A 19,148-nucleotide genomic window follows, 5' to 3' on the forward strand; every position below is an offset into this window, starting at 1 on the left:
AAATGAACACGCGTGCACTCAATGCATGCACACATGCGCGCGCACACAAGATTCACACACATGCAAACATGAATGCACACATGATGGACACATGATACAAGCGCGCACAGACACATGATACGCACGCGCGCACGCACATGGACACACATACACGATACGCATGCACACACATGATGGACACATACACGATACGCATGCGTGCGCACACAATGGACACACGATACGCACGCACACACGATGGACACACACAATATGCACCCGCGTGCGCGCACGATGCACAAAATGAACACGCGCGCATTCAATGCATGCACACGATGCGCGTGCACAAGATTCACACACGCATGCACATGCGCAAATATGAATGTGCGCACACATGATACACTCATGCATGCACAAAAACAGGATGCGCGCACACACTGAACGGCATGTACAAAATGCGAGTGCACACACATAGAAGATGCGTGCACAGACACGAACGTGCGTGAGCACACAATGCAAGCGCACGCGCACACGGTAAATGTGCACACACACAAGATGCACATGCATGCGATGTGCACACACACACACGATGCACGTGCATATACAGTCAACGCGCACACAAATGATGCACATGCACACACAAGCACACGTGCTTACACGCACACGATGCACGTGCATACGTAATGAACGTGCACGCACACACAATGCACGCGCACAAAAAATGAACGTGTGCTCACACACAAGGCACTCGCGCACGCACGCAAACACACGAACGCGGGCTCACACACGATGCGCGCACACACACGAGGTACACTCACATGAGCCCCGCGCGCACACAATGCACAATGAGCACACGTGCATGCGCACACACGTGCATGCACACACACATATACAAAATGAATGCATGTGCACAATGCACACATGCGCACACACACACATATGCGTGCACACGCACATGCGTACGTGCTCACACAATGAGCGTGTGCACACGTGCACACATGGTGCATGCACGCTCACAAACACGATGCACATACGTACAATGAACATGCATGCGCGCACACAATGCGCGCATACACAATACACGCATGCGCACGTGATGAACATGCACTCACGCATCCACAAAATAAACGCACACACACGATGCTCACACACGATATTCTCATGCGCGCACGCAAACACGATGCATGTGCACACACAATGAACGACAAGTACACAAGCGCACAGACACGATGCACACACAAGATGCGTGCAGACGATGGAAGTGCGTGCATGCACACACATGGTAAATATGCATGCACACAATGCGCATGCACACACAAATGCACACTCACACATACATGATGCACATGCATACACAATGAACACGCATGCACATGATGCCAGCGTGCTCACACACACATGGTGCATGTGCATACGCACAATGAACGTGCGCGCAGACATGCACACACATGATACGCACGCGCGCTTGCACACACACGATACTGTGGATAGCTCAGCTGCACAAGGGGGGAGGAGTAAGAGTGCAAGAGCAATAGCGGTGGGAGACTCAATAGTGAGGGGTGCAGACAGGCACTTTTGCGGCCACAGACGTAACTCCAGGATGGTGTGTTGCCTCCCTGGTGCCAGGGTCGAGGATGCCATAGGACGGCGGCAGGACATTCTGAAGGGGGAGGGCGAACAGTCAGAGGTCATGGTTCACAGTGGTGCCAATAATAAGGGTAGAAAGAGGGATGAGGTCCTGCAACAAGTATTTAGGGAGCCAGGTAGCAGATTAAAAAGCAGGACGTCAAAAGTTGTAATCTTTGGATTGCTCCCTGTGCCAAGTGCTGGAGAGTATAGGACTAGCAGGATAGAGAGGATGAACGTGTGGCTGGAGAGATGGTGCAGGAGGGAGGGCTTTAGTTTCCTGGATCAATGGGTCTGTTTCTGGCAAAGGTAGGGCCTGTACAAGTCGGATGGGTTGCACCTGAACTGGAATGAGACCAACATCCTTGGGGCGAGGTTTGCTAGTGTTGTTGGGGCGGGGGTTTAAACTAATTTGGCAGGGGGGTGGGATACAGGGTGGAGGTATAGTACGGAGTGATGCACAGCCAAATATAGCAGAGAAACTAAGTCAGTTTGGAAGGCAGAGCAAATATAGACCTGCTAAGGCACAAGGGAATAATGCAAGGATGGTTTGCATCTATGTTAACACAAGGACTCTGACAAGTAAGGCAGATGAATTGAGGGCATTGACACATGGGAAGGTATTGTTGCTCTCACAGAGACATGGTTGAGGGGAGGGCAGGACTGGCAGCTCAATATTTCAGGGTATAGAATCTTCAGGTATGATGGGGGGGCGGGGTGTAAAAGAGGAGGTGGCATTGCACTATTGACCAAGACGTCAATTACTGCAGTAGGACGGATGGTATCTTAGAAGGTTCCTCAAATGAGGCCATATGGATAGAACGTAAAACAAGAAGGGGGCGATCACTCTGCTGGGGGTGTACTATAGGTCTCCAAACAATCAGGGGGAGATAGAGGAACGGATATGTAGACAAATCTCAGAGGAGTGTAAAAATAATAGGGTTATCATAGGAGGGGATTTCAACTTCCCCAATATTTACTGGGATAGTCTTAAGGTGAAAGGCTTAGAGGGGCCGGAATTATTAAAGTGCATCCAGAAGAGCATTTTGAGCCAGGACTTAGAAAGTCTTACAAGAGAAGGGGAGGTACTGGACCTAATCTTAGGGAACGAAGCTGGGAAATTGGTAGAAGTGTCAGTGGGGGAGCATTTCAGGGACAGTGACCATATAAGATTTAAGGTAGTTATGGAAAAGGACAAAGATGGACCAGAAATAAAGGTCCTGAATTGGGGGAAGGCCGATTTTAATATGATAAGACAGAATCTGGCCAAAGTGGACTGGGAGCAGCTACCTGTAGAAACATCTACATCAGACCAGTGGGAGTCATTCAAAAAGGAAATAGTGAGAATTCAGGGCCAACATGTTCCCATAAAGGTGAAGGGTGGGAGCAACAAGCCCAGGGAACCCTGGATGTCAAGAGATATAAAGGATTGGATAAGAAAAAAAGAGGCTTATGGCAGATACATAGGGCTGAAAACAGTGGAAGCCCCAGAGGAGAATAGAAGGTGTAGGGGGATACTTAAAAAAGTAATTAGGAGAGCAAAGAGGGGGCATGAAAAAGCACTGGTGAGCACGATAAAGGAAAATCCCAAAGGCATTTTATAAATATATTAAGGGCAAGAGGATAACCAGGGAAAGAGTAGGGCCTATTAGGAACCAAAGTGGCAATCTGTGTGTGGAGTTTTTGATTACTTTTCATCTGTGCTCACTATGGAGAAGGGCGATGTAGGCATAGAAATCAGGGAGGGGGACTGTGATATAACTAACAAATAAGCATTGAAAGTGAGGAGGTATTAGCGGTTTTAGTGGGCTTAAAAGTGGATAAATCCCCAGGCCCTGATGAGATGTATCCCAGGCTGTTGTGTGAGACAAGGGAAGAGATATTGGGCCCTGGCAGTAATTTTCAAATCCCCTCTGGCCACAGGAGAGGTGCCAGAGGACTGGAGGACAGCGAATGTGGTACCATTATTCAAGAAGGGTAGTAGGGATAAACCAGGTAATCACAAGCCAGGTGAGTCTAACATCAGTGGCAGGGAAACTATTGGACAAAATTCTGAGGGACAGGATTAATCTCCACTTAGAGAGGCAGAGATTAATTAGGGATAGTCAGTATGTTTGTGTCAGGGAGAGATCATGTCTAACAATTTTGATAGAATTTTTCGAGGAGGTGACTAGTTGTGTAGATGAGGGTAGTGCAGTTGATGTAGTCTACATGGGTTTCAGTGAGGCTTTTCACAAGGTCCTGCTTGGGAGAATGGTCAAGAAGGTAAGAGCCCATGGGGTCCAGAGCAATTTGGTGAATTGGATCCAAAATTGGCTTAGTAGCAGGAGGCGGAGGGTGATGGTCGAAGGTTGTTTTTGCAATTGGAAGCCTGTGATGAGTGGTGTACCGCTGGGTTCAGAGCCTTGCTGCTAGCTGTGTACATTAATGATCTAGACATGAATGTAGGAGGAATGATCAGTAAGTTCGTAGATGACACAAAAATTGTTGATGTGGTAAATAGTGAAGAGGAAAGCCTTAGAATACAGGACAATATAGATGGGCTGGTAAGATGGGCAGAGCAGTAGTAAATGGAATTTAATCCTGAGAAATGTGAGGTGATGCATTTTGGGAGGACTAACACTACATGGGAATACACAATGAATGGTAGGACCCCAGGAAGTAAAGAGGATCAGAGGGACCTTGGTGTATATGTCCATAAATCCCTGAAGGCAGCAGCACAGGTAGATAAGGTGGTTAAGATGGCACGTGGGGTACTTGCCTTTATTAGCCGAGGCATAGAATACAAGAGCAGGGAGGTTATGTTGGAGGTGTATAAAATGCTAGTTAGGCCACTGCTGGAGTACTGCATGCAGTTCTGGTTGCCACACTATAGGAAGGATGTGATTGCACTGGAGAAGGTGCAGAGGAGATTCCCCAGGATGTTGCCTAGGCTGGAGTGTTTCAGCTATGATGAGAGACTGGATAGGCTGGGGTTGATTTTCTTAGAGCACAGAAGGCTCAGGGGGTGCCTGATGGAGGTATATAAAATTATGAGGGGTGTAGATAGGAAGAAACTTTTCCCCTTAGTGGAGGTGTCAATAACCAGGGGGCAAAGATTTAAGATAAGGGGCAGGAGGTTTAGAAGGGATTTGAGGAAAAGATTTTTCACCCAGAGGGTGGTTAGAATCTGGAACTCACTGCCTGAGAATTGTTAGGTGCTTGATGGCTGGCACTGACATGATGGGCCAAAGGGCCTGTTTTTGTGCTGTATAACTCTATGACTCTATGAGGTGCAGCATGGAGTTAGATACAGAGTAAAGCTTCCTTTACACAATCCCCATCAAACATTCCCAGGACAGGTACAGCACGGGGTTAGATACAGAGTAAAGCTCCCTCTGCACTGTCCCCATCAAACACTCCCAGGACAGGTACAGCACGGGGTTAGATACAGAGTAAAGTTCCCTCTACACTGTCCACATCAAACACTCCCAGGACAGGTACAGCACGGAGTTAGATACAGAGTAAAGCCCCCTCTATACTGTCCCCATCAAACACTCCCAGGACAGGTACAGCACGGGGTTAGATACAGAGTAAAGCTCCCTCTACACTGTCCCTATCAAACACTCCCAGGACAGGTGCAGCACGGGGTTAGATACAGAATAAAGCTCCCTCTACACTGCCAGGATACTGCCCTTTCACAGCCAGCAGACAGGAGATTTAAATCTCATGAGAGTAAGGAGTCCGCTCATCCCAGATGGTTACACTAGGTCTGAAGGTGGGTTTCTTAATGTTAAGGATGGCCTGACCTACAGCCTCACCCAACAGACATTAAGCAATTGCAATTTCATGTTAGATCCTACAGTGAGCAGCAGAAACACACAAAGGTCGACTCAATAAAATGCAATTTTTACTGTAGAGCTGACAAAGAACAAACATTTTGCAGACATAGTCTTCAACGTACAGTTCAGAAACAAAGAGCATATTGATAGTGAGGAGCACATATCAAATATAAAGAGCAAGCAGAGGTCATCAATTTCCAGATGGATCTGCCCTTCCATTATGTGCTTCTCACATCTTCACCCACAACAGCCACACCTCCTCCCAGCTGCCTGTGATTCCCATCTTCATCCATCTGTTCCCTCATTACCATCACCTCTACACAACTGCCCCCGTGACCTCCAACACCTCACATCTGCCCCCCAACCCTCATCCCCTAACATCTGACACCAGCGACGCCCCACCTTATATCTGACTCCAAAGACCCAAGCTCCTTGCATTTGATCCCAGAGGCTCCATCTCGTCAAGTGATCCCAGTGACCCCCCAACCAGTGATACCCTTGCAGTATAGGATAGGTGAGAGGAAGGATAAAGATCAGGGCAGGGGTGGCAGGGTGTGGATCAGCAGGAGGTGGGTGGGCATATAGTGAGGTACTCTCAAGTAAGACCATGCTCTGTCCCATATGCACTGCATTGTTTTAAAATATTAATACTAATCAGGACTCTCAAACATGATTCAGCATGATTAATTCCAAGTGAAAGGGGAAGGAATATACTGAACATTGTTGAGGAAATGCTGCCTGAAAGAGAGAAATGCCACAGGGCAAATTAAATAGACATCTCCTATCGATCCCAGCTATACCATGGACATCATTAGTTTCCGGAGAGAGCCCCCAGGGGGATTAAACCATCAGAGACTGCGGCAGCCTGAGTGAGTGAGGGAGAGGCTGGGACAGTGTGAGTGAGGGAGAGGCTGGGACAGTGTGAGTGAGGGAGAGGCTGGGACAGTGTGAGTGAGGGAGAGGCTGGGACAGTGTGAGTGAGGGAGAGGCTGGGACAGTGTGAGTGAGGGAGAGGCTGGGACAGTGTGAGTGAGGGAGAGGCTGGGACAGTGTGAGTGAGGGAGAGGCTGGGACAGTGTGAGTGAGGGAGAGGCTGGGACAGTGTGAGTGAGGGAGAGGCTGGGACAGTGTGAGTGAGGGAGAGGCTGGGACAGTGTGAGTGAGGGAGAGGCTGGGACAGTGTGAGTGAGGGAGAGGCTGGGACAGTGTGAGTGAGGGAGAGGCTGGGACAGTGTGAGTGAGGGAGAGGCTGGGACAGTGTGAGTGAGGGAGAGGCTGGGACAGTGTGAGTGAGGGAGAGGCTGGGACAGTGTGTTGTTGGGCTGAATGAAATCAGATGCAATTCAGTCAGTCAGTGTGACCAAGTCGTTTGAGCATTTCTTAACTCTTTGTTGTGCCAAGTTATGAAGTGTGGCCCTGGGCACTAGATTAGACAATTTCATGGGCACTTCATAGTGAAGCTCACTCTAGAGGCTGGATATTGGTGGATGGCCTTCAGCCCAGTGTTGCTCAGACCCGATGTAAACTGTAGCAGCATCATCCTGAGAAAGGACCTTACAGCAGCCCTGGAAACAGATGCTGCAAAAGGACGATTGTGAGTACGATGATCAGTCCACACAGCAGCAAGACCACCCAGATCGGGAACATTTCTGAAAATCAAACCAATGTGGTTATTTACCCATCCCAGAACAACTTGGAACAAAACTGAAACATAGTCAAACAAAATACACCATGACCTCTGTTCTCTCCATTGGAGAAATGCCCCACCCAATGTACAGCTGAGCCCCAGGGTGAGGGAGGGTCCCAGTCAGTGAGACTGTGAGAGCCTTGGTGGGGTCAGGAGAACCCCGCTTGATGGGACTGAGCCCCGGGTGAGCGAGTACAGTCCACTCTGGGACCATGCCCTGCCCAGTGCGGGACGAAGCACCAGGGATCTGGAGCACACCAGCCAGTTTGGGAGTGAGCCTTGGGGCGGAAGAAGAATCCCAGCTTAGATCGATGAAATGTGCAGCAGCCAGTAAACCTCAGCCATGGTGCTTTAACTGACCTGACCACAGTAAGACTGGGTATTGGGGACAGCCAATAAGGGCCCAATCACTTAGTACTGAGATGAGGAGAAGCTATTTCACTAAGAGGGCTGTGAATCTTTGGAATTCTCTACCCCAGGGCGTTGTGGATGCTCCATTGTTGATACATTTAAGGCTGGGATAGACAGGTTTCTCTCAGGGAATAAAGGGATATGGGGAGTGGGAGGGAAAGTGGAGGTGATGACCAAGATCAGCCATGTTTGTACTGAATGGTGGAGGAGGTTCAATGGGCCAAATGGTCTACTCCTGCTCCCATTTCTTATGTTGCCAATGAGAGCACTCAGGAAGAGGTTCCATTTCTGTCACCATCCAGTGGAAACTATGAACAGCAGATAGGAAAGCCTGATCTTCCCCAATGGTTCAATATCCTGTCAATACAAACTTTTTAAACACAGATGTAAAGCACCAACTAGAGTTTTTTGTTATTATTCTTTTATGGGATGTGGGCATCACTGGTAAGGCCAGCATTTGTTACCCATCCCTAATTGCCCATGAACTGAGTGGCTTGTTAGGCCATTTCAGAGGGCAGTTAAAAGTCAACCACATTGCTGTGGGTCTGGAGTCACATGTAGGCCAGACCAGGTAAGGATGGCAGATTTCCTTCCCTAAAGGGCATTAGTGACCCAGATGGGGTTTTACAACAGTTAATGATAATTGTTATGGTCACCATTACTGCGACTAGATTTATACTCCAGAATTATTAATTGCATTTTTAAATTCCACCAGCTGCCCTAGCCCCACAGCATTAGCCTGGGCCTCTGGATTACTAGTGCAGTGACGTTATCACCAAGCCACTGTCTCCCTTATGAGAAAGAAAGCAAAGGCCATTGAGCTGAGGGGCAGCAGCCAGCACCAGTCAGCACTCAGGGGAGGAGGGGAGAGAACTGGATAGAGAATAAATCTTTGACTTACTCCTGCTTGGCACCAGATGTAGTTTGCACCGACTATCTACAGCCACACTCAACAGTGCTGCCTCATTTTCTCCCAACACCTCCCTCGTTGGACCCACATCAGGCAGAAAGGCCAAGTCCGTCACCACAATCCCATGAGTCTCCTTCACGTAGTAAACTTGCTGTCGAAGACAAAAGGGAACACCGTAATTCTGATTTTCTTTACTGGCTTACTTCCCTCCTGTTTTTTTTGCCAATCAGCTCAAATCTGTGTCCTCTGGTTACAAATCTTTCTGTCAGTAACAGTTTCTCCTTATTTACTCGATCATAACCTCTATAGAATCTCCTCTAAGGAGAACAATCCCGGTTTCTCCAAACATTGAAGTACCTCATGCCTGGCACTATTTTAGCACTAGCTCAGTGTGCATGCACAACCATTTCTGATGCCTTTCCAACTGGTGGCAGTATTATAGTGTTGTAGTAAATCTCTTCTGTAGCCTCTCCAAGGTTTTCATATCCTTTTTAAAGACAGTGCTCAGAATTGAACACAATACTCCAGCTGAGGCCTAAACAGTATTTTACAAGTGTTTGACTTAACCTTTTTTCCTGATTTAGTCATGGGATGTGCGCATAACTTGAAAAGCCAACGTTACTGCTCATCCTTAATTGTAGATGTAATTTATCTGGATTTTCAAAAGGCCTTCAATAAGGTGCCTCATAATAGACTAACGATAAGGTCAGCGAATGTGAAGTCGGGGATGAGTGGCAGAATGGATGGCTTCAAGACAGAAAGCAGAGAGCGGGAGTGAAGGTAGTTATTCAGAGTGGCAGAGGTGGGAAGTGGAGGTTCTAGTGGAACATGAACACTGGCATGGACTAGTTGGGTGGAATGGACTGTTTTTGTGCCATAAGGACTATGTAGCTGCCTTTGATAAGGTGATGAGCCATTTTCTTGAAGCAGTGCTTTTAGGGGAGTTCCAGGATTTGGATCCAACAATGATGAAAGATTGATGGTATATTTCCAAGTCACGATGGTGAGTCGCTTGGAGGGGCACTTCCAGGTGGTGGCGTTCCCATGTGTCTGCTGCCTTTGTTTTTTCTAGGTGTAGAGGTTAGGGGTTTGGAAGAAGCCTTGGCAAGTTGCCAGAGTGCATCTTTTAGGTGGTACACACTGCAACCGTGGTGCGCCGGTGGTGGAAAGAGTGAATGTTTAAGGTGTTGCATGGTGTGTTGATCAAGCGGGCTGCTTTGTCCTAAATTTGGCTACTTTCTTGAGTGTTGTTGGAGCTGAACTCATTCAGCAAATGGAGAATATTCCATCACAATCCTGACTTGTGCCTTGCAGGTGGTGGGCAGGTTTTGGGAAATCAGGAGGGGTCACTCGTCACAGTCTTCCACAGAATTCCCAGCCTCTGGCCTGGTTGTTCCATTTAAGTTTCTGGTCAATTGTAAACCCCAGGATGTTGACGGTAGGGTCAGCAATGGTGATTCCACTGAATGCCAATAATAACACATAGTGTCTTTAACAGAATAAAACGCCCCAAGGTACTTCACAGGAATTTATAAAGCAGAATTTTGCACCAAGTCACATTAGGTGATATCGAGGTAGATGGCCAGAAGTTTTTTTCAAAGGAACCTCTTAAAGGAAGAAAGAGGTATGGAGGCAGAGAGGTTTAGGGAGAGAATTTTAGGGCTTAGGGTCTATGCGGCTGAAAGTATGGGCATCAATGATGGAGCAATTAACTTGGGGATGCTCAAGAGGCCATAAATAGGAGAGTGCAGATATATCAGAGGGTGATAGGGCTGGAGGATATCAGATTGAGAAGGATCAGGCCATGGAGGAATTTGCAAACATGGATGAGAATGTTAAAATTGGGACAGTGCTTATCCAGGAGTCAGTGCAGAACAATGGACGCAGGGGTGATGGGTGAATGGGACTTGGTACAAGCAAGGACACAGCAGCAGTGCTTTCAATGCCCCAAGTTACTGAGGGCAGAATGTGGGAGGCCAGCAAGGAGTATGTTGGAATGAAGAAATCTAGAAGTACAAAGAAGGTCAAGCAGTGGTGGTTTTCCTTGGAGATGATCATTGCTTGAAACTTGTTTGGTGTGAATGTCACTTGACACTTATCAGCCCAGATCTTGCAGCATGCAGGCACGGACGGCTTTAGTGTCTGAAGGTTTGTGAATGGAACTGAACACTGTGCAATGAACATCCCCATTTCTGAGCTTATAATAGAAGGAAAGTCGTTGATGAAGCAGCTGAACATGGTTCAGCCTAGGAGATTACTCTGAGGAACTTCCACAGCAACGTCCTGGGGCTCAGGTGATTGGCTTCCAACAACCACAACCATCATTCTTTGTGCTAGATATGACTCCCACCAGTAAAAATGTTACCCCTGATTCCTATTGACTTGAAGTTTGCTAAGGCTTCTTGATATCACACCTGGTCAAAAGCTAAATCCTAGGGTTCTAGAGGAGGTAGCTGCAAAGTAAGTGGATGCATTGGTTATGATTTTCCAAAATACCCCAGATTCTAGAATAGTCCCAGTGAATTGGAAGTTGTAAATGTAACATCATTATTTAAGAAAGGAGGGACAGATAAAACAGAGAACTAGAGGCCAGTTATCCTGGCATCAGTCATCAGGTAAATGCTGGAATCTATTAGGGAAATCTTAACAATGTACAGTAAAGTCCCGCCATTCGCGGGGGTTACATTCCCAGGATATCACGTAAACAGCAAAATCACAAAGGAGGAACATGCTTTAGAATGGGATTCAATTATATCTGTTCTAGCCATGCGAGGACAGTACTGGACTCTCCAGCAAAAAATGTGGTGCAGTACCTGTATAGGACAGACGGGGGTGCCTCGTGTCATTGCCCTTGGCAAGAGATTACCAAAGCATGCAACAAAGGGCTAGTTAAGAATTATAGGGATGGGAAAACTAGGGGACAGGTTTATAAAACACATAGACAAAGTTAGGTTAGATGCTAGTGAAGATTTAAAATTGAATAGAGCCATTATTGTAGCTCTGTCATGGCTGCCACCTCCCCAGGAAAAGAGAGAGAGAAGAAACAGTGGATAAATGAGCATTGCTCATGCGATGGGTGATGCTGTCTACAAAGTAAAAAGTGTGGATAAGTGAATTTGCAAACAAGGAAGTTGCAAATGGCAGGACTTTACTGTACTTTAGAAAATCACAGGACAATCACGATTTTATGAAAGGGAACTCATATTTGACATCTATTTGCTTTTTTGAGGTCTAAATAATAGGGCAGGTAAAGGAGAGCCAGTAAATGTAGTGAACTTGGATTCCCAAAGATCTTCGAAAAGGAGCCACACAAAAAGCCAATAAACAAGATAAACGTTCATGCAATTGGGGGTAATATATTAGCATACGTCTATGATGAGAAGCTGAGTAAATCAGGCCTATATTCTATGGAATTTAGAAGAATGAGAGCTGATCTTATTGAAACAGATGGGATTCTAAAGGCAGAATTACCTGGAAAAACTCAGCAGGTCTGGCAGCATCGGCGGAGAAGAAAAGAGTTGACGTTTCGAGTCTTCATGACCCTTCGACAGAACTTGAGTTCGAGTCCAAGAAAGAGTTGAAATATAAGCTGGTTTAAGGTGTGTGGGGGGGGGGGGGAGAGAGAGAAGTGGAGGGGGGAGGGGGGTGGTGTGGTTGTAGGGACAAACAAGCAGTGATAGAAGCAGATCATCAAAAGATGTCAACAACAATAGAACAAAAGAACACATAGGTGTTAAAGTTGGTGATATTATCTAAACGAATGTGCTAATTAAGAATGGATGGTAGGGCACTCAAGGTATAGCTCTAGTGGGGGTGGGGAGAGCATAAAAGATTTTAAAATATTTAAAAATAATGGAAATAGGTGGGAAAAGAAAAAATCTATATAATTTATTGGAAAAAAAAGGGGGAAACAGAAAGGGGGTGGGGATGGGGGAGGGAGCTCAAGACCTAAAGTTGTTAAATTCAATATTCAGTCCGGAAGGCTGTAAAGTGCCTAGTCGGAAGACGAGGTGTTGTTCCTCCAGTTTGCGCTGGGCTTCACTGGAACAATGCAGCAAGCCAAGGACAGACATGTGGGCAAGAGAGCAGGGAGGAGTGTTAAAATGGCAAGCGACAGGGAGGTTTGGGTCATTCTTGCGGACAGACCGCAGGTGTTCTGCAAAGCGGTCGCCCAGTTTACGTTTGGTCTCTCCAATGTAGAGGAGACCACATTGGGAGCAACGAATGCAGTAGGCTAAGTTGGGGGAAATGCAAGTGAAATGCTGCTTTTTCAAAGCTGTGCGTGCCCCCAGTTTCATTTTATTCTTCGGCTCATCCGACGCCTCAACAAGAAACTTTTTCTCTTTCTCTCAAGTGCTAAGGAACGCAAGCTCCAACAACTCATCGACACCAACACCCATCTAGGACCCTCTACCCCTGCCCGTCCCTCCGCCCCCACCCCATCTTCCAATCCCAACCCCAGCCGTGTATTCACTATACCCCCTGACCTTCCCCTCTCTGATGCTGAGCGTTCAGTGCTCAGCAAAGGACTTAGTTTCATACCCTTACGCCCTCACCTCAATGAATTTTGGGCTCGGCATGATGTTGAACTCTTCTTCCGCCGTCTTCGTCTCTGGGCTCACTTCTTTGGGCAGGAGCCCTCTCTCAGTTCAACGGATCCTTTTACCCATCTCCAATATTCTCCCTCCACCTGGACCCCTCCCTCTGGATTCTTACCTTCTCTTGATCTTTTCATTGAGAACTGTCGGCGCGACATTAGTCGTCTGAATTTCTCTGCTCCTCTCACCCATTCTAACCTGTCTCTCTCTGAACTTACTGCACTACATTCTCTCAGGTCCAATCCTGACATTGTCATCAAACCCGCTGACAAGGGTGGTGCTGTTGTTGTCTGGCGCACTGACCTCTACCTCGCGGAGGCTGAGCGTCAACTCACAGACACTTCCTCCTACCTCTCCCTGGACCATGACCCCACCACTGAACATCAAGCCGTTGTTTCCAGGACTATCACTGACCTCATCTCCTCTGGGGATCTTCCTCCCACAGCTTCCAACCTGATAGTCACCCAACCTCGGACGGCCCGCTTCTATCTCCTACCCAAAATCCACAAACAGAACTGCCCCGGTAGACCAATCGTCTCAGCTTGCTCCTGCCCCACAGAACTCATTTCTCGTTATCTTGACTCCCTTCTCTCTCCCCTTGTCCAGTCCCTTCCCACCTACATCCGTAATTCCTCTGACACCTTACGTCACATCAACAATTTCCAGTTCCCTGGCCCCAACCGCTTCTCTTCACCATGGACGTCCAATCCCTCTACACCTCCATCCCCCACCAGGATGGTCTGAGGGCCCTTAGCTTCTTCCTCGAACAGAGGCCCGTACAATCCCCATCCACCACTACTCTCCTCCGTCTGGCTGAACTTGTTCTCACGCTGAACAATTTCTCCTTCAACTCCTCTCACTTCCTCCAAATAAAAGGTGTGGCTATGGGTACGCGCATGGGCCCCAGCTATGCCTGTCTCTTAATGGGGTATGTGGAACATTCCTTGTTCCAGTCCTACTCCGGCCCCCTTCCACAACTCTTTCTCCGGTACATCGATGATTACTTCGGTGCTGCTTCATGCTCTCGTCGGGACTTAGAAAAATTTATTAATTTTGCTTCCAATCTCCACCCCTCCATCATTTTCACGTGGTCCATCTCTGACACTTCCCTTCCCTTCCTTGACCTCTCTGTCTCAATCTCTGGTGATAGACTGTCCATCAATATCCATTACAAACCCACCGACTCCCACAGCTACCTCGACTACAGCTCCTCACACCCCGCTTCCTGTAAGGACTCCATCCCATTCTCTCAGTTCCTTCGCCTCTGTCGCATCTGTTCCGATGATGCTACCTTCAAAAATAGTACCTCTGACATGTCCTCCTTCTTCCTTAACCGAGGTTTTCCACCCACGGTGGTTGACAGGGCCCTCAACCGTGTCCGGCCCATCTCCCGCGCATCCGCCCTCATGCCTTCTCCTCCCTCCCAGAAACATGATAGGGTCCCCCTTGTCCTCACTTATCACCCCACCAGCCTCCGCATTCAAAGGATCATCCTCTGCCATTTCCGCCAACTCCAGCATGATGCCCCCACCAAACACATCTTCCCTTCACCCCCCCCATCGGCATTCCGTAGGGATCGCTCCCTCCGGGACACCCTGGTCCACTCCTCCATCACCCCCTACTCCTCAACCCCCTCCTATGGCACCACCCCATGCCCACGCAAAAGATGCAACACCTGCCCCTTCACTTCCTCTCTCCTCACTGTCCAAGGGCCCAAACACTCTTTTCAAGTGAAGCAGCATTTCACTTGCATTTCCCCCAACTTAGCCTACTGCATTCGTTGCTCCCAATGTGGTCTCCTCTACATTGGAGAGACCAAACGTAAACTGGGCGACCGCTTTGCAGAACACCTGCGGTCTGTCCGCAAGAATGACCCAAACCTCCCTGTCGCTTGCCATTTTAACACTCCTCCCTGCTCTCTTGCCCACATGTCTGTCCTTGGCTTGCTGCATTGTTCCAGTGAAGCCCAACGCAAACTGGAGGAACAACACCTCGTCTTCCGACTAGGCACTTTACAGCCTTCCGGACTGAATATTGAATTCAACAACTTTAGGTCTTGAGCTCCCTCCCCCATCCCCACCCTCTTTCTGTTTCCCCCTTCTTTTTTTTCCAATAAATTATATAGATTTTTCTTTTCCCACCTATTTCCATTATTTTTAAATATTTTAAAATCTTTTATGCTCTCCCCACCCCCACTAGAGCTATACCTTGAGTGCCCTACCATCCATTCTTAATTAGCACATTCGTTTAGATAATATCACCAACTTTAACACCTATGTGTTCTTTTGTTCTATTGTTGTTGACATCTTTTGATGATCTGCTTCTATCACTGCTTGTTTGTCCCTACAACCACACCACCCCCCCCCCACTTCTCTCTCTCTCTCCGCCCACCCCACACACCTTAAACCAGCTTATATTTCAACTCTTTCTTGGACTCGAACTCAAGTTCTGTCGAAGGGTCATGAAGACTCGAAACGTCAACTCTTTTCTTCTCCGCCGATGCTGCCAGACCTGCTGAGTTTTTCCAGGTAATTCTGTTTTTGTTTTGGATTTCCAGCATCCGCAGTTTTTTTGTTTTTGTTTTTGTCTCTGGGATTCTAAAGGAACTGACAGGGTAGACACAGAGATTGCTTCTACTGGCTGGGGAATCTGGAGGCAGTGTCAGATCATTTAGGACTAAGATGAAAGGAAATTTCTTCACTCAGAGGGTTGCGAATCTTTGGAATTCTCTACCCAAGAGGGGTATATTTAAGAGGGGTATATTTAAGAGGGGTGTATTTAAGAGGGGTGTATTTAAGAGGGGTATATTTAAGAGGGGTATATTTAAGAGGGGTATATTTAAGAGGGGTATATTTAAGAGGGGTATATTTAAGAGGGGTGTATTTAAGAGGGGTGTATTTAAGAGGGGTGTATTTAAGAGGGGTGTATTTAAGAGGGGTATATTTAAGAGGGGCATATTTAAGAGGGGTATATTTAAGAGGGGTATATTTAAGAGGGGTGTATTTAAGAGGGGTATATTTAAGAGGGGTATATTTAAGAGGGGTATATTTAAGAGGGGTATATTTAAGAGGGGTGTATTTAAGAGGGGTGTATTTAAGAGGGGTATATTTAAGAGGGGTATATTTAAGAGGGGTGTATTTAAGAGGGGTGTATTTAAGAGGGGTGTATTTATGAGGGGTATATTTAAGAGGGGTATATTTAAGAGGGGTATATTTAAGAGGGGTGTATTTAAGAGGGGTATATTTAAGAGGGGTATATTTAAGAGGGGTATATTTAAGAGGGGTGTATTTAAGAGGGGTGTATTTAAGAGGGGTGTATTTAAGTCTGAGATAGACTTTTGGTGGTCAGGGAATCAAGGAATAATGGGGAACAGGCAGGAAAGTTATCTTGAAGCAGTAAAATCAGTCACGATTGTACTGAATGGCAAAGCAGGCTCGAGGGCCCATATCATCCACCCCTTTTCCTGTTTTCCGTGTTCTTTCTTTATGCCAAAGGCAATGACTCTCATCTGACCTTAGAAATTCAGCTCCTTTGTCCATGTTTGGACCAAGACTGTAATGTGGTCTGGAGCCTAGTGGCCTGGCTGAACCCAAACTGAGCCTCAGTCAGCAGGTTACTGCTGAGTAAGTGCCGCTTGACAGCACTGTCAACGACATATTCCATCACTTTGCTGATAATTGAGAGTATACTGATGGGAAGATAATTGACCGGATTAGATTTGTCCGGCTTCTTGTGGACAGGACATTTTTGGGCAATTTTCCACATTGTTGGATAGATGCCAGTGTTGGGTGTAATCGAACATCTTGGTTAAGGGTGCAGCTAGTTCTAGAACACAAGTCTTCAGCATAAAAGCTTGGATACTGTAGGGGCCCATAGTCTTTGGCATGTCAAGTGTGCTCTGCCATTCTTTGATGTCATGTGGAATGAATCAAATTAGCTGAAGACCGGCACTTGAGATTGTGGGGATCTCTGAAAGAGGCTAAAATGGATCACCCACTGGGCACTTCTGGCTGAAGCTTGCAAATACCTCGACCATGTCTCTTGCGCACATGTGCTGGGCTCATCCATCGTTGAGATGGGGCTAGTCACTGAGCTCCCTGTCCTGTTAGTTATTCAACTGCCCACCACCACTCATGACTGGATCTAGCAAGGCTGCAGAGCTTTGATCTGATCAGTTGGTTATGGGATTGCTTAGCTGTGTATACCATGCTGCTTTAACATGCGTGTAGCTCTGTGTTTTTGTGACTGGAAGGCTGTTTCCAGTGGGGTTCCACAGGGCTCAGTACTAGGTTCCCTGCTTTTTGTGGTATATATTAATGGTTTGGACATGAATGTAGGGGGGAATGATCAAGAAGTCTACAGGCAACACAAAAATTGGCTGCACGGTTGATAGTGAGGACAATAACTGTCGACTGCAGGAAGGTACCAATAGACTGGTCAGGTGGGCAGAAAGTGGTGAATGGAATTCAACTTAGAGAAGTGAGAGGTGATGCATTTGGAGAGGACCAGCAAGGCAAAGGATTACACAATAAATGGAAGGATACTGAGATATGCAGAGGAAGTGAGGGCCTTGGAGCGAATGTCCACAGACCCCCTGAAGGTAGCAGGACTGATCGATAAGGTGGTTAAGGCAGCATATGGAATCCTTCCATTTATTAGCTGAGGTACAGAATATAAGAGCAGGGAAGTTATACTGGAACTGTATAAAATATTTGTTAGGCAAAAACTTGAGTACCGTGTGCAGTTTTGGTCACCTCATTACAGGAAGAATGTAACTACATTAGAGAGGGTACAGAGGAGATTTACGAGGATGTTACCAGGATTGGAAAATTGTAGCTATGAGGGGGAATTGGATGGGCTGGGGTTGTTCTCTTTGGAACAAAGGAAGATGAGGGTAGGTTTGATTGAGATGTACAAAATTGTGTGGGGCCTGGGTAGAGTGGATGGGAAGGGTCTATTTACTTTAGCAGAAAGATCAGTGACTAGGGGCATAGGTTTATAGTTATTTATAGAAGGATGAGAGGAGAGATGAGGAAAACCTTTTCACCCAGAAGGTTGTGGGTGTCTGGAATTCTGCCTGAAAGGGTAGTAGAGGCAAAAACCCTCAACTCATTTAAAAGGTGTCAGGATTTGCACCTGAAGTGCCGGAACCTGCAGGGCTACGGACCAGATGCTGCAAAGTGGGGTTAGGATGCGTGGCTGGCACAAACACGATGGGCCGAGTGGCCTCTTTTTGTCCTTTAAACTCTGTATGACTCTATGATAAAACATTCACTCCCTACACCACTTATGCACAGTAGCAGCAGTGTGTGTTATATACAAAATGCACTGCAGCAATTTGGCAAGCTTCCTTTGTCAGCACCTTCCAAACCCGTGACCTCTATCACCTACAAGGACAAGGGCACCAGAGGCATAGGAATACACCACCTTCAAGTTCCCCTCCAAGCCACACATAATCCTGACATGGAAATATATCAGCATTTCAGTAGTGTCAGAGGACCTCAGAAATGTAAACGTTATACCCCTGTTCAAAAAAGGGTACAAAGATAAGCCCAGCAATTACAGCCAGTGAGTTCAGTGGTAGGGAAGCTTCTAGAAATAATAATTCGGGACAAAATTAATAGTCACTTGGGCAAATGTGGTTTATTTAAGGTCAGCCAGCATGGATTCGTCAAGGGCAAATTGTGCTTAACTAATTTGCTGGAGCTTTTTGATGAGGTAACAGAGCAGTTGATGTGGTGTACATGGACTTCCAAAAAGCACGTGATAAAGTGCCATAAAACAGACTTGTGAGGAAAGTTAGAGCTCATGGAATAAAAGGAACAGCAGCAACATGAATAGAAAATTGGCTGAGTGACAGAAAGCAAATGGTTACTTTCTGGACTAGAAGGAGGTTTATGGTAGATCGGTGGATCCCAGGGATTGGTGTTAGGATCCCTGCTCTTCCTGATATATGTTAATGACCTAGATTTGGGAGTACAGGGCACAATTTCAAAATATGCAGATGATACGAAACTTGGATGTATTGTGAACTGTGAGGATAGTGTAGAACTTCAAAAGGACATAGATGGTGGAATATGCAAGTGGTAGATGAAATTCAATGCAGAGAAGTGTGA

General features: G+C 46.8%; 1 protein-coding gene across 1 annotated transcript in view; it reads right to left on the minus strand.

Moving 5' to 3' along the window:
• Nucleotides 1–6,601: 6,601 nt before the first annotated feature.
• preb (prolactin regulatory element binding) overlaps nt 6,602–19,148 on the minus strand; it is a 145,311-nt gene continuing 132,764 nt past the window's right edge. Inside the window, exons 8-9 of the mRNA XM_041208720.1 lie at nt 8,426–8,585; nt 6,602–7,075 (exon numbers count right to left, since the gene is read on the minus strand). Coding sequence (XP_041064654.1) covers nt 6,981–7,075; nt 8,426–8,585 — 255 coding nt within the window. The 3' untranslated portion in view covers nt 6,602–6,980. The remainder of the gene's footprint in view (nt 7,076–8,425; nt 8,586–19,148) is intronic.

Source organism: Carcharodon carcharias, chromosome 2, assembly GCF_017639515.1.
Source record: "Carcharodon carcharias isolate sCarCar2 chromosome 2, sCarCar2.pri, whole genome shotgun sequence".
NCBI classification, from domain to species: domain Eukaryota; kingdom Metazoa; phylum Chordata; class Chondrichthyes; order Lamniformes; family Lamnidae; genus Carcharodon; species Carcharodon carcharias.